This window comes from Phyllosticta capitalensis (assembly GCF_038381095.1).
Source record: "Phyllosticta capitalensis strain CBS 128856 chromosome Unknown BKA78scaffold_10, whole genome shotgun sequence".
NCBI classification, from domain to species: Eukaryota; Fungi; Ascomycota; class Dothideomycetes; order Botryosphaeriales; family Phyllostictaceae; genus Phyllosticta; species Phyllosticta capitalensis.
Genome location: NW_027117448.1, coordinates 1,647,831 through 1,668,438, shown reverse-complemented (window position 1 = coordinate 1,668,438; position 20,608 = coordinate 1,647,831). Strand labels below are relative to the sequence as shown.

Below are 20,608 nucleotides of genomic sequence, written 5' to 3'. Positions count from 1 at the left end.
ATGAGAATCTCCGCGGATGAAGAGGATAATGAGGTGGACGGTCTCATCACCCCGAAGATATATATACGACAAAAGAGAGAAAGAAAGGGCGTGGAGTAGACGCGAAATCCAGACAGGCAGACTGCTTTGGAGCCCGAGATGAAGATTTGCACGAGCTCAATGGATCTGTGGTTGAACATCTTTTGCCGTGGTGAGTAGATGGCACCAACGTCAAGAATAGTGCCAAACTGCTTCATGACAAGGGTGGTGAGCTGTGGCAGCTCGAGCATCCACACGCGCTGGCTAAAAGAAGGGTTATCAGCGTAGAGCTGAGACTCTCATTGCTGGGTGGTTGGACCCTCGAAGTCTGGCACAGGGGCTTCGAATGTGAACGTCTTGTCGTTAACACTCTCCGAATGAGCGATGGTTTTCCTTGCGAGACGGAGTTGCAGAGGCACAAGTGATATGCAGCACCACACCTGTCCCGGACATCGCCAGAGAGCGAAGCTTCGCCGCTGCAGAACTCTCATCCCAGGAGGACCGGTGGGTTCTCGATGCAACTGCGCAGAGCGTGTTCTGGATCCATGAAGACTGCGTAGCAAGAAACGACCACAGTTTCGAGCGCGAGTTTCCAGAGAGCCGAGCGAGGAGTTATGACGTCTTTCTCACCACCTCTTGGCCGCTCTGCAGTCGGGAAACGCTATCACCACGGCAGCCAATTTGGTGTTTTCGTTCACAGAAGCCTCTCCCAGCTCCAGCAGCTCTCGCGTCGTCTCAGCCGCCTCCAGCGGCTGCTCGCAGTCACGCCTACTGACTGAGCGCGGAATCCAAACAAGCAGAATTGCGGGAATGATTGCAATCGACGAGGGAGAATAGGACGTCGCCGGAGGAAATAATATATACGACCAGAAAAACGCCAGCGTGCAGAAAAACGGTCGGTTGAAGACTTCACCAGTAGCCGGGAAATGGAAGTCTCGGCCTTGCAAGATGCACTCGGATGCAGGATCTTGAGTCGGAAAGTTAGAAGCCAAGTCCGGTGATGGAGCCATGTCTTTGACTTACCTGAATGCGATGCCAAGGCGAACCCCAGAAGACTTGTAGCTTCTAAGGGAGATTTGGCTGGACCCGCGAGTGCGTGGGTTGTCCAGCAGCCGTAGTTGGAGCCGCAACTGAATGTAGGAATTGACGTGCTCGCTTGCGGTTGCCGGCAGCCCCGGGCAGCACCTTCCATCAACACCTCGTCGGCATTTGACTCGTGTGAATGATGATCCTCCGGATGTTCAGTCTCTTGTGCAATCGAATATCAAATCCAAAGGAGGTTCCACCATGCTGGACCTGGCGCACACGCGTTGCGATGGACATGTACACTTCGTTGGCATTGGACTCGTGAGACGGCTGGTCCTCTGGATCTCCGGTATCTTGTGCAAGCGCGCGCTCCGCCATGCGCCAGAAATGGCCCGGATTGCCCAATGGATCGCTCTTCTTGTACTCGTCTTGTAGGTCCTGGTGCCGGCGAATCGCGAGCTATGTACCTATTCCCCGCCGCGGTATGATCGGCGAAACCTATCGTAGTTTGGCGCTATGAGAGGCGCATCAGAGGTAGACCTGGACCGAGACAACTGAGCGGGCTGGTCAAGTCAGGAGGGCCAAGGCCGGCGTGTTGCGGGAAACGTTGAGCAACTGGTCCATGACGACTTTGATGATGACAGGCTTTTACAAGGAGGGTTGAAAGTGGATGAGTCGTCTGCCTCTCATGTCGTATGACAGGAACACATCTGAGCGGCCCTTGAAATTGTTGGTTTGGCCAGACAAGAAAGACGCAGAAGTCACTCTGTAGAACCTTTCGTTGACAGCTTTCCGGGGGGAGTCATTGGAATATATATACAATGGAGTGAGAGGGAAGCAACAACGACGGAAGTCGACTCTTTTTGAGCTGCTGTACAACTCCAGCAGTCACAGAGGAAGTCCTGTAGTTTAACTCGCCAGTTGAAGTTGGTGGTGGATCATTGCCGGCCTGCACATCCGCCAGGGCATCGTTGGCTATGTTTGGGTCCACGCCGATGGAGTGGCAATGGACTCGAATGGTTGGGATTGCCAGCAGACAATTCGTCGGCCTTGAACAAAGGTCAGTCTTACGAAAGTTGGTCAGTGATGAATGCATCGAGATCTTACCATCGAGACAGGCAAAAGGAACCTGTTGCAACGATCCTTCCCTCGGGAAAACACGCAAGGACAACACAAAAGTATGTTGTTTGGGACATGGACCGGGCCCAGTGCTCGCGATATTGGTCGCCTGTTGCCTTTGATTGCTTCCAGTGAGCAGGTGGATATACAATACAGACAGGAAAAGACATGGGCAAGAGAACGGTGAGAGGCTAGGAGTCTGATGCGATCACCATCTTTGTTGATGGCTGGACGCCTCAGGGACCCAAGACGGCGCCACAGTCGTACTGTTGTGGAGTCATGCTGGTATTCTGAAGCTTCGCCAGTTCAGGGATGACCGATTGCTGGAAAAGTAATTGCAGGAGACCAGAAATCTTGAAGGTGCCCCAGCGTGGCGGCGCCGTTGAGAAACGCAAGAACGGCACAGAAGTGCGCCGTCATGAAGGTCTTGACCGGATCCAGTTCTCGAGGTCTTTGGGCTCAGTCGTCTCTGAATGACCAAGTGGATATGTACGCAGTCTCGAAAAGATCAGAAATGGTCCATCGGTTGATTGGTTCTCCATCAACATCTCGACGACGACAGGAGTGTGCATCGTGCTAGGTCGTAGTCGCTCAGGGTCCTTGGCATGAGGGTCTAGAGCACTCCGTCCTAAGCAGTGATCCGGGCTGAGCCGGACGCGGCAGACGGCCTCGACAAGAGTCATCAGGTGCATCGGCTGCTTGTGGCGCGCGTGGGATTCGGAATGAGCCCTCGTCTGGAACCATCTACGGCCAGGGGGCGTGGGCGGAGGGTCTTGCTTGGCGGCTCGAAAAGACGACCCCTGACGCGCTCGCACAAGGTCTTCAAGGCCTTGATACTCTCCGCATCCGGATCCGCATGGGAAGATCCTCTCAAAGACGGAGGACGGACAGGCAACAAGTGACAAGCGCAAGAACGGGAACGCCGCAGACATACATCTTGTCTGCAACCATCCGCTGCCAAGTCAGGTACACGGTTTTGATTTCTGCCGTCCTCGAGTGACTGTGTGGATATATACGACAGAATGAAGGGGCGGAAACAACAGAAAATTTGGTGGAGAGTTTTGGCTAGCCCAAGACAACCTGTTTGTTGAGAAATATCAGTCGATGCGTTCGGAAAAGACGGCCATGGAGCTTACGTTGAGCTGTCACGGATTCTTTACCTCCGACCGTGATTTGTTCGTTCACGATGTCCGCAGACTTCGCTCCTGCCTTGGTAAAGTCCTTAATGCCGCGGAATTCTCGAAACGCAGTAAGAACGTTGTCGTTGATAGGCCTCCATCGTATATACTCCGGGCTATTGATGACCAAGTAGGGGAGCTTTGCGCGCATTTCTTCGTTGGGACCCTCGTCTCGACTAGAGTCATCTGTTGTGAGGTCTCTCAAGACCTCAACACTCCACTGACCGTACGTGACTTCGTCGACAGCTTTCTTTGGGCGAACAAGGTACTTCTTTCGGTATGGGCCCTTGTGGTTGTCTGTGCAAGGCAAAGTCTCAAGTGTTCGGGACTCTGGGTTGCCTTCCTTGGTTGGGGTAGAGGATGAGCACAACGGGTGGAGTACCGTCGGGCAAAGAACCACCAGGATATCCGTTGGGAGCGCAGGAAGCAAAAACTCTACGTTGCTTAAAAGCGAACATGGTTTGCGCGAGACGGATGCCGAAAAGGGACCAAAGCCTCGATTAGTTCCAGTGGTGAAGTTTGTTGTAAAGTGGATATATACGACGGGAAGACTACAAGGTCGGTGGTCATGGAAAGGCAGACGAACTCGGGACCGTCTGCTTGGATGGATTGTAGGCAATCACTCCGCCGGCCATGTTGAAAACGTAGCCATGGGAGCTCCGGCGATCGTGCTTGTCGTTGTCATCGTCGGCAGTATCACTGTACCAGTGGAGGTTCAGTTCCCGACACTCCGGCAGCTAGTCTATTGAGTGATGGAGATTAGTCAGAGCATCGGCAAAGACGGTCAGGGAGCTTACCATCAAGAGAGTGAAGCAAAACCTCTCACTTAGCCATTGCTGGAGTGCCGTCCGCAGGCAAGAGTCTCTTCTGTCTCGCAGACTGGAATACTGGAGTGGATTGCGATGGCTGACCGATGTTCTAGAGAGCGGAAGACGCAGGTGTGTTGCGAAAGCGGAGGTATCCGCAAAACAAGGCGTGTTGACTATATACTGCGTTCGTTTCGTCGGGCGATGTCGCACATCCGGACGACGTATGGCGCATGGTTGAAGTTTGAACCATGTCCCTGGCTTCTTCGAAGAGATTGTTTCCGTGGACAGTGAGCGGGGTTCCGAGGATGTGGGCCAGTTGTTTGAGATGGTGCCCCGAATAGCCATACGCGCGCGAGCGTTCCGACTCTTCCATCCAGTGTACTCCTTTGGGAGCTTGATGTAGTCGTCGTGACGGAGGATGAGTGGGTGACTGTAGTGCTCATAGGCGCAGGTTTCCACCGTGTCCTTCTGCACCATCTTGACAAGTTCTGCCATGCCCTCCGTGCTGAGGGCATCGTCGTACTGCGACCGGGCACTCTGTGGTTGAGATTGAGAACAATCTTCTCAGCCGTGATACCTTGCGCCTTGTGGATTGTGATGGCCCAGGCAAGGGTAAGCGCAAACTGCGTGCGGTAGCAAGACTCTTAACCAATGTGAAACTCACGATCCGAGCGGAAGATTGGCACAACTGGCCTCCCATCTTCGGTACGGAATAGGAACGGGCCGTCGTCGTCACCACCCGCGTCGTACTTGTCGAATACGGTGAGGACTGCGCTGGGTAGTGGCGGCCTCAAGTGCCGCCTGCATGCCATCAAAGCGAGTTCTGGCGACTCCTGGCTTTCGTTGAGTGCTCTCGGGCGGCAACATCCACGGCGGAATCATAAACCTCGAAGGTGACGTAGGAATCGTGAGGTTTTGGACCAAGCCACTCGGAAAGCTCCAGTGCGCGAAGAATCGGCGATCCTGTGGTGTACAGATGGAAATATACAAGAAGAAGAAAAGGCTCCAGTTTGCAGGTACGTCATGCTGTGTGGGTCCAGAGTCGTCGGTTTGCTACGCGACCAGGTAAGTTTACTTAGATTTGACCAGGGAGGTACAGCCACTTACCATCAAGTCAGCTCGACACTGCGCTGTGGATTCGTGTCTCCATCAAAATGATCGAATCTGATGCCCTCCTTCTTTAAAGCATTTCCCAGAACAAACAGACTCCGCCTTGCTCTTGCCTTTGCCAGGGGGTGGTCCAGTAGCGGGATTGACGGGCGGTCGAGCCCACACACCCCACCCAAAACTCTCGATTTTTTCGCTTTCAAGCATGCGAGTTTGATTGAGCTTGAAGCATGGAGTTGAGGCATAGCCAGCTTTATATATACGCCAAAAGGAGTGAGGTACAATTGTTCAAGAGTGGCAGTCTTGTCTTCCATTCATCGCCGAAGGCAGTCTGCTCGTCAACTTGGTCAGATCCGAGCATCAAAACGGTGCTTGAAGGCGAAGCGTAGTACACATATCAGCAAGACACGAGTCCTTGATGTCGATACCGAGAGGTGTGCTAAATTGGTGATCAGTGGCTGCCAAGTTCATCAAGGCAATGAGACAACTCACACGAAAACGAGTCAAGAATTTTCAGGTTTGATGGCATCAAGATCAAGTTGTCAATGCTGAAGTCTTGTCCGTGCTCATCTTGCCAATCCAGGTCGCTCGCGGATGGTGGCGCAAACGCGTCGTGCAGCTTCTTGCGCATCTCGAGCCAGTCGGCGACGCCGTCGAGCGCGGTGCGGGCGGCGCCGGTCGTCGAGTCGCGCACAAAGGCGGCGAGCTCGGCGTCGTCGGCGGCCGTCTTGGAGACGTTGTAGCCCGGGCATCGAGAGAACAAGCATGGAGAAGCCAAACGTGTATGCCAGCGAAAGTTGCCTCCAAGACCCCAGTCACACTCTTTGTTGTTGCGCATTCCGCGGAAGCGAGCGGAGGCGTTTGAATTGCAGCCCGTCAGATGCTTCACCAGGAAAAGTTCAAGGACAGACTGTGCCGTGCGTAGTAGTCGGCCTGGGAACAGACTGGTCGCTGAAACGTGAGGTTGTAGACCGACGCTCAGGATGCTCTTGAGCAGTGCGTTGCGTGCCAGGGAGTCTTCGGAGCACGCGGCCAGTGGCTCTTCCATGTGGATGTGCTTGTCGTGCGTAGTAATCAACCTGGTGGCAGACCTGTCGCTGGAAGGTAACGCTGGAGAGAGACATCAAGAACAGCTTGTGTCTGCAAGAGATGCTCGACATAGTCAGGCCATTCTGTCGCGCGAAGGCGTGGCATGACGAATTCAGCCCGGCCATTTGAAACGAGCGACGAGAGCGAATTTTGGACTCGGAGACGGGGAATCCAGGCAAACGTTGTAGGCACTGTCGCGGCTTGACCGAATCGGCATGCCGTTTGATATCTATACGAAGAAAGAGATGAGAGCGGCGGATCAACACGGAGGCTCTACGATCAGTAAGGATCTGATCTTCAACAAAATCAGTCAGTTTGCCACCAAAAACCAAAGTTGTTGGAGAACTTACGTACCCAGCAAGACGCCAAAGCCACTCGTATGAGACGAGTTTGCCATCAGGCGGCCTCTGAAGGTCCAGTCCGTAAGGTTCTCCTCTCGAAGCCACTTCTGAGGTGGACTGTGGACGTACGCAGGTACGGAAGTCTTCTTCGTCCTCTTCGTCCTCGTACTTGACGCTGGCGTAGTCAGAGTCGATTTGGTCGTCGGTGGTGGTGCCCTAATTATTGGTGTGGCCACGTAAATGCGAGTCGGGCCCTCTGATGCATCGGAGTGTGACGGATGCTTGAGCAGCAGTCATCAATGCCCTTCGATCTCGGACAGGGGTGGCAAATGCGGCCATGAGATTTGCGTCCAAGAAGAAGTTCGATTGGAATTGGACATGATATGGATCTCGGGAAGCTTTGCCGCAAGCTCGAAGGACGCGGTCCCAAGGAGTCTGTCCAGAAGGAAAGTGGAGGCCGGTGTTGCTGGCCATTGCGTTCTCAAGAACGTCCGAGTCGAAGACTGAATGTCCTCGACGGGAGTAGAGGTACCGTGGACGCGTGATTTGTTCTGTCCAAAGTGTAATAAAGGTTGCCAGGAGGTCAAGGGTGGTATATACGATATAGAAAGATGGCAAAGAGACGACGACTTTGAAATGGAGTTCGGCTGTTGAGGCCAGGGGTGATGTATACGATATAGAAAGATGGCAAAGAGACGACAGTGAAACTGATTTTGGATCTCCGCGATCTGGCGCGGGCAGGGAGAGGCAGCTGCTTTTTTTTTCCCCTTGGTCAATAACAAATCCAGACCCGGACCTGGGCAGAGATCGAGAGGCCAGCCAGCCAGCAACTTACAGCGGCGCGTTTGGAGCTCAGCATCGTCGTCGTCACTGTCGCTGCTTTCGTCATCATCCTCGTCCTTGTTGCTTTTGTCATTGCGCTTGATGATGAGTTTGATGAGTCTGATGAGTGTGATAAGTCTCATGGCTCGACTGTCTATCGAACAGGTCAGTTAACCACGAAATAATAGATTCAGAACAAAGCGCACGTACCAACAAAAAGAACCTAGAGGATCCAGGCCGCGACGCACGCCACAGAAATACACGTTGCAACCACCATCCTGGAGTGGCCAGCGATTCATCACAAGAGCGGAGAGCGGAGGCTCGGAAAGGCTGAACCTCCACAAAACGCCAGCCACAGTCTTCCAGGCGCGGCGACGACGCCGGCGTCGGCCTCGCTGGTCCGTTGCTGGAGTGCCTCGATGGACTGCACGCCACAAGAATACACGTTGCAACCACCATATCAAGTGGCCAGCGATTGAGAAGAACAGAAAGTGGCTCTGAAGGCTTCAGCGTCCGCAAGAGCCAGCCACAGTCTTCCAGGCGGCGACGACGCAGGCTTCAGCCTCGTCAGTCCGATCGTTTGCTGGAATGCTTCGAAGTATTGACTGCGTCTTGCCGTCAACCTCGCTCCGGAACTCGTCGCCATATGGACATACTCCTCATCTGCGAGACAACGCAGGAAGCGAGCCACGAGTGGATCATTCTTCGGTGGTTTCCCCACCTCGACTGGGTTTGAGCAGGGCTGCCTCTTGATGCGCCGCAAGACGAAGACGCCACTACGGAAGAGGTCATCAGAGAGTGCCGTTGATCGTCGATGGCGTTCGTGATGCCTCCTACTGAATCCTGAGAAGGCTTGGTATCGGACAGCTATCTGTAAACCTGATCGGCAAGGGCTCTCTCGGCCTTTAGGTCTTTGATCTTTTGCTCAACCTTTGGCAGAAAGGCAGCCAGCTTGATACCCCGGTCCAAAGCGCTGGTGACAAAGTTGTGGAAGTCTTGGATGCGGTCGGGGTTCAGCCTTGGCATCGTTCTGCTCAAGAGCTGGTTGATGAGGCCCCCATTTGAAGGACGGAGGGTGTGGACCGGCGGCTGTTGCTGAGTAAGTCTCACTGGGGACCCGGTACTTTTGCCAGGAAGGCTCTACGGAGCGCACCACGTTCGCCCCGCCGCCTGAACCCGTCGCCGACTCTTCTGGGCTGCGCTTCCTCTTCCTACCTGAACCATCCTTGACCTCTGGATCCGCTTTGCTTTTCACGCGCTTCGGCGCGGGCAGTGCTCTGACATCATGCACCTCGTCCGGGAGTTCAAAGTTGCTTTCAGGTGGGATGATGGCGGGAGAGAACCCACGGACGGATGGAGGAGGCTTTGGAGGAGTATCCATGCTCTCGAGGCTGGATGGGAACCACGGACTTTCCGTCAACAGAACTGGGCCGTCGTACTTGTCGAGGACGGGACGACCACAATCGCCAATGGCAGCGTCTTTCAGTCTCCTGCTGGAGTCTGAGAAGGTGTGGTACCGGACGGCTGAAGCACTGCGGGTAGAGAGGACTGTGATATATACGATGGGGATGTATACACTGAAGCGAGCCCGCTCATCTGTGAGTGAGGTGATCAGATTGTTGACTGGGATAGCTTGAGTGACGAGAGAGGACAAAGGCGGCGCAATGTTCTCGGAGGAAACTTGGATGAATGGGATTCCTCATCGGACTAATCCACGCTCAGGTCAGCCCAACACACAAAGACACCCGCGGAAGGAAGCGTACGTACCACCGAGGCCTGAAAAATGATGTTGCACGCACCACTCCTGCCCTTGGACTGCGAGCTCCGACAGCCGACGCCAAACCTCCAGGCTCACCTCCTCGGGCACCTTCTTTGCCGAAGCGTCAGAAGCACGCCGGACTGAGGGGTGCCTGCCAGGAGGAACTGCATTGTTTGCTCCAATGGCGTCTGAGCAGAGAGTGCCGGCTGTTGGGCGGCAGAGGGAGTGGTTGACGATCTCGATGTTCTCGTAGTCTTGGAGTCCACAGGCCAGGCCCGAAGCAGTCTTTGTCGACGGAAGAACACAACGTCCACTGGCGCCGGCAAAGTCGAGGAGAGTGTCTTGCGTTTTTTGGCTCGCTGCAGCAATCGTGGAGTGCTCGTTGACCCGTGCCAGTGATCCAGAGGATTCAACACCAAGACCAATGAACTCAACAATGTCCTGGAGGCCTCGTTGGAGAGCAACAATAACGCTGTGCTTGTCGTCGCGTGCCAGGGGCGCCGAAGGGCCAGGCCCAACACCGATGCTGTTCGGCAAATACCTCCGCAACGACGCTGGCAAACTGCTCCGCGAGCGTCCACGGACCACACCGCATGGCGCCTTGCGCATTGCTGAAGAGCAGTCTTGTGGTCCCAGATGGGTCGCGAGTCAAAGGCAGCAATGACGACCATGCTGTCTCGTCGGTCTGACGCCGCAAGACAGCCAAAGCCCACAAGTTTCTGCGAAGCCAACTTGCGTCGTGCGAAATGAGCCGCGGGATGGTTGGATATATATACGATCGAAGGAGGAAAACGGCCGAGTGTGCGAGGTCATGCCCAGTCAGTACTCAGTCGTCGACAAAAAAAACCACCAGAGCGCGAGAAGTGCGTACGGTGTAGGCCAATGCAAGCAAGCCTCTGCAGAAGCGCAGTTCATGGTTCCAAAGGGGCCGCCCGCCAAAGTCAAGAGCGATGCTTACCATGCTGTCTCGCCGGTCTCACGCCCCAAGATTGTGACGCCGCCGCAAGATAGCCAAAGCCCACAAGCCTTTGGAACGGGTTGATCAGCGCCATTGGAAGTGAGCTGCGAGGTAGTTGGACATATACGATCGATAGAGGAAAACGGCCGAGTCTAAGAATTCATGCCTGGTCAGTACACACTCAGTCAACAGCTCCAAAATCCGCCCAAGGGCGAGAAGAGCGAACGTACCGTCAACTGCAGCAACCAGCCTTACTTCAACACCAAGAGAACGCCCACGCGCAGAGGCAGTGAGCGACGGCGGCCCAGCGCACCACCCGAAACCTCTCCCTCCTCTCTCCAAGACGCGCCACGATCGAACCTACGCGTCCAAGTGGCCCGCTGCTACCGCCACAGACACTCTCTTTCAAGATTCCGTCGCGCTTCTCGGTACGGGTGCCAGAGACCGCCCTCATGAACACTCGAGCGTCGCGCCAGCCACACAGCAGCCCACACAGTCAATGGTACGCCGATGACGATGGCCCGCCGCTGCTGGGTAGGAAAAACCCACCAAAAACACTCCCTCGCAGCTGGCGGCGCGAGCGACGACAAAGTGATGATTGCATTGCCTGGTTGGCGGCGGCGGCGCATGGAGGTGGTAATATATACGAAGAGGCCAGGAGAAAGGCGAAATGAGGCGAGACGAAGCGAGATGCGTTGCCTTCAGTCTTTCGAAAGCAGACGTGGCCGTTGGCTGGTTGGATATATACACAATTGAAAAGGCGGGAAAGGGTGGAGTCTGTGAATCCATCGTGTCGTGGGTGCGGCTTGTGGCTGCTGTGATATTGGAGTTGGCGTTGACACGCGATGATGGGGTTGTTGGCTCAACGCCGAGGCCAGCAAAATTGACCGTGTCGTGGGTGCGGCTTGTGACTGAAGTGATACATGTACTCAGCCAACAGCTTCAAAACCCACTCAAGGGCGAGGCGTAGGAACGTACATACCATCAGATACAAACAAGCCTCCGCAGAAGAGCAGTCTCATGATCCCAGATGAGTCGGCTTCTCAGAGTGTTGATCTGCGGCGTGGTTGCTGGTTGGATATATGTAAGTGTAATAGAGGAAAAAACAGCCAAGTCTGCAAGTTCCAGAAGCTTCTCCAAGGGTTGAATTGTGCCGAAATTGGTGGTTGGATATATACCATTGAAAAGGCGGCAAAGGGTTGATTCTTCGAATTCATGCCCGGTTAGTTCTCAGTCGTTGGCAATAGAAACCGCCAGAAAGAGGCGGGCGTACATACCGTCAACTCCAAGCAAACCTCAGCAGACGAGCAGGCAGTCTCATCGTTCCAAGCGGCTCGCCAGCCACACTCAACCGCACCTATTGCCATCTCGTGGGCTGACGCCGCAAGACAGCCAAAGCCCACAAGCTTTCGAACGCTTTGGTCAGCGCCATTGGACGTGAGCTGCGGGATAGTTGGATATATATACGCTTGAAAAGGCGGAAAAGGGTGGAGTCTGCAGATTTATCACTTAGTCAGTACTCCATCAACGACCAAAAAAAGCGCCAAAGGGGCGGGCGTACGTACCGTCAAATGCAAGCAATGCTCTGCCCAAAGAGTCGCCATTTCCCTTTGTTCCTCCTCCTCCTCCTCCTCCTCCACCAAGTGCACTCAAAAGCCACCAGGTGACCGTCCCTCGTCCAGTGAAAGGATCGAATTGCGGCATACCAATATATACGAAAGCGGGCGCCGCGAAACCCGCAGAAACGGCAGACCGTACTGAAGAGAAGAGAAGAGAAGCGCAATGTGCAGAATGGCTGGGCGAGCGGACAGACAGACATGTCGCTCTGCTTGATCGTGACGCGGCCCGCATGGATGGCGCAGTAGTGGGTGTCTTTCCATCAGGGCCAACCAAGAATGCCTCGGCGCTCTCCTGGCGAGGCTTGGAAGCGCCGGGCAGCGATTCGCCGGGCGGGACCATGGAGACAGACGGCGATTTCGCCGGACCTGTGCAAGACGAGTGTCGAGGGCGATGCGATGGAGCGCAGGTGGAGGTGGGGAATAGCTCTTGGTGAGTCCTCGTCGGTCGAACCGGGACCGTAGAGGGCGAGGTCGACGAGTCGCAGCTCGCCCACTCGCCCTCGATTCGTCGCTCTCGGGGAGGTCGGGGCTGGCGAGGATCCCGAGTCCCGTTGAGAAGAAGTCCGGAACCTGGCTGTTGCCATTGAAGTACGACAGCCTGGCTGGCTTGGTCTTACATGTACTGCCCGCTTCCTCGACACGCCAGCGATGCGCCGTGCCAGCTGCGTTGCGGTGTGGTGTGGTATATACAGCTCAGAAAAACAGCCAGACAGGTTAGAAAATTTTGGGGATTGGGGATTACAAGATGGATCGACGCAACGAAACGCAACGCAACGCAGCGCAACGCGTCAAACAGACAAGAGTGGGTAGGATTGGGATGGGTATACATGTATAACACGCCAAACACGGCAGACAGAAAAGAACACCGCGGCAAGGCAAGACAAGACGAGGGGAAGGCGGGAAGAAGAAGAAGACGTGGGAATAGTAGTGAAAGTGGTGGTGATGATGATGATGAAGGGAAAATTGCTCCCACCCCACCCACGCAGCGACAGAAAGAAAGGAAGAGAGGATGGAGATGAAAGTGCGAGGAGGAGGTGGTGGTGGTGGTGGTGGTGGTTGAAGAGGTCGAGAGGGCCACGACGGAGTGGAATGAGGATGAAGTGGAGCAAAGCAAAGCGAGACAAACACTACCTCTACCCGTCTGCTCGAGAAGCTTGCCTGCTTGCCTGCTTGCTTGCCTGCTCCCCAGCCAAGTTTTCGCTTGGCAAAGAAGTGGTACCACAGGACGACGCATTGACGGGAACAAACAGTGCAAGACAACTGCAGTCGGCAGCCGGAGAGGTGCGGGTGCAAGCAGCCGCCCGTCTGCGATGCATGCGTGACACGTCCATCTGTTGACGCCTGACGGCGGCACACAGGCACACAGCCCAGGCAGCCCGAGTGGACGGACCAGCGACAGAATCGCGATAAGTCGGTAGGAACGGGCAGGCTCCGCTGTGGGTCAAGAGAGAGGAGAGAGTGAACGAAATGAACGAAAAGTTGCACGGCATGGGAGCGGGAGAAGGGGCAGACACGGACGGAGGGAGGAAGAAAGGGGGCAAAGAAAGGAAGTGTTGGAAGGATTGGACGACAGTTTGGATGAAAATCTGCTCTCTGGTTTTGCTCTCGTCTACTGGCTCCATACCTACATACCCACCACCTACCAGCGAGTCAGCTCATATCGCCCTCGCTCCTCGACAGCTCACCGCGATGCCTTCTCCACCACACCACCATTCCCCTCATCCCAACCCAAATCCACCCTTCCCTTCCCTCCACACCACCACATCCATCCCAAACTCAGGCACAAAAGGAGAAATTTCTTCTCGCCATAATCCCCAAGCCATGTACTAGGTGATCCAGTAGCGCGCAGATACTTGATGGAAAAAGGCAATACTCGCTACCGCTACCACACGCTCGCTTTATTCCCATCGCATTGCCATGATATGATATCGATACGCAAAGTATAGAAGCTCAAGTAACGAAAACAGAAAAGAAAAGCAAAAAGGAAAGAGAAGTTGGTCGTAAAGAACGAAAGGATGACGCTTGCTCACTTGCTCACTTGCTCCGCTAAACAAAACAAAAAAACACTCATCAGAAGAAGAAAAGAAACGACCAAAAGTCGCCATGCCGTGGTGTAGTCCCAATGCCAACTCAACCCTCACCGCACAACCCTCCGCCCACCAAACAGGGTCAAGCTGAGACTGGTGTCGTTGCCCGCGCTCGACGCGCCGCCGGGGCCGCCCGTGGCACCGCCGCCGCTCGCGTCGGGCAGAATCTCCCAGCGCCGCAGGTGGAAGGGGATGGGTTTGGTGTACTCGAGGCCGCCGCTGTTGTGCTGCGACGACGAGGCGGGCGCGGCCGCCGCCGAAGTCACAGACGACGACGCGGGACTGGCACCAGGAGTCGGGGCGGCGCCGCCGACTGCAAAGCCAACGCTGCCGCCGCTTTGGCCCGGCAGGCTGGGGAAGGAGGAGTGGAGCGGCCGTTGCTGGTAGGCGAAGGGCTGCTGGTACGGTTGGTGGCGCGCCTGCCAGAAGCCCTGTTGCTGGTGCAGCGCGTGTTGGGGTTGGAATTGCTGCGGCATTGGCGAGTGGGGGTATCCCGCGGGTTGGCCCAAGAGTCCGCCGCGCGCTTGGTGTTGATGTTGCATGGGTTGGGCGGCGGCGGCGGGAGTTCCAGTGCTGCTGCCGGTTTGGTTTGTGCCGTGGACAGGCGTGACCAGGCCGAGCCAGGCCATGTCGTTGCCCTTGTCGGTGCGGCCGAGGAGCCAGGCTATGCGCGCGTCGCCGCTGGGGCGCTGCGACTCCATTTTGCAGAGCTGGGTGCGCGCTTCGTCGGGGAGGTCGTCGGATAGGACTGCAGCCACGTCGAGGGCGTATTCGGTGGTTCCTTGAAAGGGTCGTAGCTCGGGGTGCAGAAGGTACGATCGCAGGATCCATATTAGAGAAGCTTGGTGGGATGTGTTGGGTTTCGGGGGTGGATGGGGTTGATGCTGGGGAGAGGCGATGGAAGAGTTTGATGGCGAAGAGCCAGATGGCATCTTGTGGACGATGATGAGATGGAGGAGAGCCTGGATCCACGGACAGAGAGCAGCTGGCGACAATGGTTTGGAAGCTTGCGACAGCACCTCGAGCAGGGTGCGGAGTCGCTCTAGGATGGCGCCGATGATTTGACCTTGGTTCTTGTCCTCGGTACTCCATGATGTGAGATTTATTACAGAAAGGTAGCGCTGGAGCATCTTTTGACAGTCTTCTCCATTTTGCAACCCCGACTCCGGCTCTCCAAGACGAGACTTGGCAAGCTTGGTGAGGGCAGATAGAGTGTGAGACTCGGCATATTCGCGAATCTACAGAATTAGCACGCGGTGGAGGTTGATGAGAGTGGAACGTACCTTTTTCGTCATCTCCACATCAAGCCCGGTCAGCAAATCAGACCAGACAGACTTGTCAGACTCGACAGACTCTTTGATGGCGGCAATGATTGCGTCTGCCACCCCAACCTCGCCCTCTTCATCAGACTCTGTATGAATCTTGAACAGCAGCTGCAGCTCGAGTTGGCAAAAGGGGACGGAAAGATCGTCGGCAGCATTGACGAGCGTGCTGGCCTCCTCGTCTGCCTCGAGGTCGGATAGACCGAGTGCATTGTTGGGATCCATCATCAGGTCGAGCATCTGTTTGATGACCTTGAACCGCTTCTCATCTAGTGGAGGCGAGGCATGTGCGTTCCCCACGGGAGGACTAATACCCATGACTACGCAAAACTCCTGAGGCGTGCGAGGCGCGTGATAGCGGAGAACCTGGAGCAGGCGTTGGCTGTGCAGCAAGGCATCGAGGCGGGCAGACTGGCCCCGGCGCGTCTGATCTGAACAGAGATCGATCGCCTGGCGCACCAGCTGCAGTGCCGTACCCTGCTGACTGTGGCAAAGCTTTTCCTGCTCAAGGCGGTAGCGATAGACTTCTTGGACCAAGCCGAATCCTTTGAGTCCGTCCATGGGCAAAATGGCATCGAGGAGACGCAACGAGGCCTCGGCAGCCAACGAGGCATCCGACTTTTTGAGCACCGTAATGGTGCGCTCCGAGAACTGGATGAAGTTTTCAAGTGACAGTGAGCCCGAGCCGACGGCGGACGGGAGCATTTGACCAAGCAACTCCTCCTTGGTGCCGATGAGCAGACTTGAAATGGTGTCGGACATGTGTCTGTCAAACGTCTTTTCGTCAAAGGCTTTTAGTCGCTGGAACCACTGACCAAACTTGCTGTTTGTGCCCTTTTCCTTGTCAATCTGCTCCTCGATGCGAGTGACGACCTTGGCAAAAACTCGTGCGACCATGTTTTCGTCCATGCTGGTTCCGCTTGCCAAGATTCGGTCAATCTCCTCGTCAAAGTACATTTTCGAACCATTCTCGGCCATGTTGTCCGATGCAGGCGAGCAGGCAGCAATCGCAGACTTTTGGTCCAGCCGAGTCAAGTCGGATGTGAGCTGCAGGACCAAATTGGCATCTCGCTGGAGGCGACAGCACAAGTCTGCTAGAGCCAGCAGGAAAGCTCGGTCGAGGGGTTTCTCGAGTCTCAGTTTGACGTAGTGTTCTGCGAGATTATTGTAGAGTGGTAGGAGAGCGCCGATGGCGGCAAATGCGGCGTGGTGGTAATTAAGCGTGTCCGCGATGGCGGCAAAGATGGTGGTGTCATTGGAGTCCATGGCGAGCTGCAAGACATCGGCAAGAATTGCAAAATCTTCGAGTTGCTCCAAGACATCTCTAATGGTGTAAAATCGGGACGGCGTAAAGACAAAGTCTTGCCGCATCTCTTGATCGCCCAATTCGAACGCTGCAGGATCGAGAAGGTAGATTAATTCTTGACGCAGCCAGTGGCTGATTTCGAATCGCACGCTGGTGCTAAGGTCTTGAAAACTAGTGTCAAATGACAATGCTTCTCCTTCATTCATGGTAAAGATCTTTTTCAATTGGGCGAGGATTTCATCGACACGGTCGTCAAAAAGCCCAATAGATGGATCACTGAGCGTGGTTGTAAGAATAGTCTCTCGCAAGTTGAGGACATTTTCGGGTAGGTCCTGGGACGGGAGCTCTGCAATCAGGCGAATGGGGCAGCTCTGGCCCTTTTCCGAATCGGTTCCCGTAAGACTGCCGCTGGCAATCAGCCACTGGAGATATCTCCCGACGGAGAAGTGATGTGATCGCACAAGCTCTGCCACGAGACGGAAGAAGTCGCGGTGCTTGATATCCCGCAGCCGTTGGCCATCGCCTAAAAAGGCCAGTATGGCGCTGTCGATATCCGCACCCTTTATTCTCCATTTTCGCAGCAGGCGGGCGGCAACATAAAGGCGGTGCTCTCCTTCGCGGTAAAGTGAACATGCCCACTGCAGGACGGTGATGGCGAGGCTGTGACGGTCCGGGACGAGATCCAGGCATTTGGTGGAAAGATCTTCAATGTTCAAGTCCAAGGAGAGCGAATCGAGGGATGAGATGACTGCTTTTTGCGCAGACGTGTTGCTCTGCGCCCACTTGCTCTTCCACCCAGTCAATCTCTCGTTCCTTCGTATGACGTCGCGAGCGGCGGCCTGCAACGACTGCGGGTTGCTTTCGGTTCGGAGGGTTTCGATGATGTGCTGATGTCTCTTCCAAGTCTTGGGGATTACCAAACAGTTGCGGTGGGACATGGCCATGGTAGACACAAATTGGCGGACTTGGTTTACAAGGGGTTGCGCGAATTCGGCAGCATCGTCAGAAGTCATCTTTGGCTGTTAGCTAGGCCCACGACGTTTGACGCGTACTCACAGTATCAAGATGCGAGAGCAACGTCTCGGCAAGCCGTCGACCCCGACGGCGAACAGCCACCAAGTCTTGCCAGTATATCTTCATGAGAAGCAGCCATATCGGTAGTTTGTCGAGTTCGGTGGTTTCGAGGGATAGGAGAAGCCAATCGAGAAAGTGATCCTGGTCCAAAAGACGTTCCGTGTAGAGTTGGGTGGAAAGACGAATGCTGCTCAGATTAGCTTTGTACGTGTCGAGGGCGGCAAACATACGTGTAATACATCTTATCCCGCCAGCCCTGCTGACCGCAGTTGTTGATTGTGCCCTCGACGAACTGCTCGACAAATATTGTCCACTCGCGAACCCACTTGAGCTCGCCGCCCATGCCCCCAGAGTTGCTGGCACCCTTTCTCATCCAAGCACGCATCTCATTTGCGCCGACGCACTTTGCCAGCCAGATGGCTCTTGCAATAGGAATATTCTTGCCCAAACATTGTTCGAGGAGCAGTTTTCCACGGATGCCGTGAGGAATCCGGCGCTTCGGCGCGAGAGCGGGATTTGCCAAGTCGCGCAGCCACTCTTCCCTTTTGGTGTCTGTGACGGTGATGCGCGGCGGTGGCTTGAAGGTGGATGCTTCCTTGACGCGTCCTGCCGCCTGCCGTTTCTCGAGAGCCTGAACAAATAGCGAGGAGAGTGTCTGAAGGGTCGACTTGCTGCGCAAGCTCGGGCTGACGTAGGTTTTGGCAGCGTTGATGTCGACTTGTCCTTTTCTTTCCTCAAAGTAGCCCACCTTGACCGCGTCCGAGGTCAAATTGTCCTCGGGGTGGTTTCCATTCCACGGGTAAAAATCGACCGTTTTTCCTCGTATTCGTACGGCTTCGCTGGGAGTTGAGAGGGAGTCTTGCCGCTGGGATGCCGGCTTCTTTGCAGCAGGCGCCGGCGAGGCTGTCCTGCCAAGCGGTGTCGAGGTTCGGGTTGGAGCACGGAAACCGGGTCGCGGAGGAACAGGCAACGTTCCAGTGGGAGGTATGATGTTTGGACGGTGTGAAGTTGGCGTACTCTTGCCGAAGCCAGGTATGGCGATATCTGGCGTCTCTTCGAAGACACTCTGCGGCCTCCCGCGCGGGGCGGGCTTGCCGTCTTGCGCAGCAAGCTGAGAGGTTGCGGCGAGCCATGTGCCTTCATTCTCGGATTGCTTGGGGGGTATCGCCCTCTCGACGGGGGGTTTGGTATCGTCTACGGTCAGATCGATGACGGTATCGGGCTGGCGCAAGTTGGCAGCGAAGGCATGAGGCTGCGGCGGGACGGGACGTGCCTGGGTCGACGGTCGCTGGAGAGCTCCACCGCCGGTGCGCTGAGCTGTTGACGGGCCAGGACGAGAAGTCATGGCACTCTGGGTCCATGCGTGATCAGGCGTCGGTAGCCATGTTTACTGTGGCAGCGATGGGAGTTGTGGCAGGTTGTCGGCAGGAGGGTCGCACATCTGGATCGGTCAGTTTCGCAAGAGCCGAGACGGAGGGCGGAAGGCATACCGGAGGGGATGGGAAGCAGAAGAGGTGGTGGAGAAGAGGGAGGGGAGAGAGATGTGCGGTCAGGTCAACGGTGCGAGCCGGTGGTGTGCCTGTCGTTGATGTCGAGGTTACGGCGGGTTGCTGGCTCGGCTCGGGGCATTAGCCGCGCCAGTGACAGACGGCAAAAACAAAAGTGTTGGACGAGAAATCGGATAGGACAGAAGTTGGAAATGTCAGAATTCACAGTCTGACTTGTGAAGTGTCTGGGTCTGGCTATCCGCATCGCATCGCATCGCATCGCATCGCATCGCATCGCATCGCATCCACTGACTGCACTGGCTGTACGGTACCGACTCTCCTAGGGCCCAGACGCGAATCCTTGCTGGCCCGCACCCGGCGCCGACGGCAAACACCACAAGACCCTCAACGACCACCGCGACCATCTCCATCTTCAGTACACTCATCCGCCATCCCCATCCGCCATGGCCTCGCAGAAAAAAGACATGCGGAGGGACGACCTCGGTGCGCCATGCCGTGCGCTATGGAATTCCATCACGTGTTGCTGATTGCTTGCAGTGATACCCTACACTCAGGTCGAGAGCAAATCCGATCCAGATTTTGCCGGTGAGCGACGGGACCATTCTGTCCCTCGTGTGCAATGAGCTGACATGACGCGCCGACAGGCACAATGTCCAGCACCCTGCCAATGGCCGCCGTAAGTTGTTGCCATCATTATCTGATTACATGTATCCAGTTGTAGCTAACGGCCCCCAGATATTTACGAGGAACAAGTGAGGGCTCGCATTGTATTCTCAGAGTCGGTGCTAACACAAATCCGAAACTTAGAATGGTCGGCTGGTAAGCACACCAAAATCGCCTCCCGCAACATCCATTGAACTTCCATCAGGGCCGCCGTCATCTTTGCGCTTCAGACTTGGCTGGCAGAAACGCCCGAGTCCAAGAGCGCAGCCTCGACCCCGGGCATCTTCTCCGTCGGCATGTCGTGTGAGTTTGTTGGCCTCCCGCAACCTTGATGACCATGACTAACGCCTCCCAACCAGTCATGTCCCTGCTTGTTGTAAGTGTTTGCGGCTGCACCAACGCCCGTTTCGATGCTTCTTGGGTGCTGACGTTTATTCGAGTCATATTTGCCGCTCTTCCTGCCTCCTCCGCCAGTTCGCGCAGGCGCCGGTTCAGGAACAGAGGCTCCGGCTGCCGTGCCCCCTGCGCAGTAGAGAGACGTTGCTTTTTCAAGTTGCTTTTCAATGGGACGAAATGGAGTGCATGTGATTTTGACGAGACGTGTTCAGCCACAATATCCAGGCTGAGAGCGTAAACACAACAAATACATCGTTGGCAGTCATTGTAAATGCATCATCTCACTTTGTGTTGAGTAGACGAGCGACGGGAACGGCTGGCACGTGCTGATGGCGAACAAAGAAAAAAAGTCCAACGCAGCTACGAGGATGCGATGGAATGTGGGACTGGATCAGGAGGTGAGGCTG

General features: G+C 55.4%; 5 protein-coding genes across 5 annotated transcripts; 1 reads left to right on the top strand and 4 right to left on the bottom strand.

Moving 5' to 3' along the window:
• Positions 1-2,579: 2,579 nt before the first annotated feature.
• BKA78DRAFT_299107 (uncharacterized protein) lies at positions 2,580-3,095 on the bottom strand (the record flags this gene model as incomplete). Its single annotated transcript, XM_066887006.1, has 1 exon — positions 2,580-3,095. One exon carries the CDS (start codon positions 3,093-3,095, stop codon positions 2,580-2,582), a length of 516 nt encoding a protein of 171 aa, XP_066740771.1.
• Positions 3,096-3,228: 133 nt separating this feature from the next.
• BKA78DRAFT_299106 (uncharacterized protein) lies at positions 3,229-5,260 on the bottom strand (the record flags this gene model as incomplete). The annotated part of the gene is made up of 6 exons (XM_066887005.1): positions 3,229-3,892; positions 3,924-4,078; positions 4,139-4,687; positions 4,815-4,850; positions 4,901-5,203; positions 5,258-5,260. 6 exons carry the CDS (start codon positions 5,258-5,260, stop codon positions 3,229-3,231), a joined length of 1,710 nt encoding a protein of 569 aa, XP_066740770.1.
• A 357-nt stretch (positions 5,261-5,617) lies between these two features.
• Positions 5,618-9,877, bottom strand: BKA78DRAFT_299105 (uncharacterized protein; the record flags this gene model as incomplete). The annotated part of the gene is made up of 12 exons (XM_066887004.1): positions 5,618-5,715; positions 5,750-6,140; positions 6,169-6,903; positions 6,964-7,199; positions 7,220-7,483; positions 7,523-7,663; positions 7,720-7,732; positions 7,758-7,933; positions 8,166-8,361; positions 8,389-8,598; positions 8,663-9,207; positions 9,277-9,877. 12 exons carry the CDS (start codon positions 9,875-9,877, stop codon positions 5,618-5,620), a joined length of 3,606 nt encoding a protein of 1,201 aa, XP_066740769.1.
• Positions 9,878-13,982: 4,105 nt separating this feature from the next.
• On the bottom strand, positions 13,983-18,979 carry BKA78DRAFT_356261 (uncharacterized protein; the record flags this gene model as incomplete). Its single annotated transcript, XM_066892033.1, has 4 exons — positions 13,983-15,170; positions 15,216-17,573; positions 17,617-17,821; positions 17,865-18,979. The coding sequence occupies 4 exons, from the start codon at positions 18,977-18,979 to the stop codon at positions 13,983-13,985; spliced, it is 4,866 nt and encodes a 1,621-aa protein (XP_066740768.1).
• A 606-nt stretch (positions 18,980-19,585) lies between these two features.
• On the top strand, positions 19,586-20,338 carry BKA78DRAFT_356260 (uncharacterized protein; the record flags this gene model as incomplete). The annotated part of the gene is made up of 8 exons (XM_066892032.1): positions 19,586-19,625; positions 19,680-19,727; positions 19,787-19,818; positions 19,878-19,894; positions 19,950-19,961; positions 20,011-20,108; positions 20,165-20,181; positions 20,246-20,338. 8 exons carry the CDS (start codon positions 19,586-19,588, stop codon positions 20,336-20,338), a joined length of 357 nt encoding a protein of 118 aa, XP_066740767.1.
• Positions 20,339-20,608: the final 270 nt, after the last annotated feature.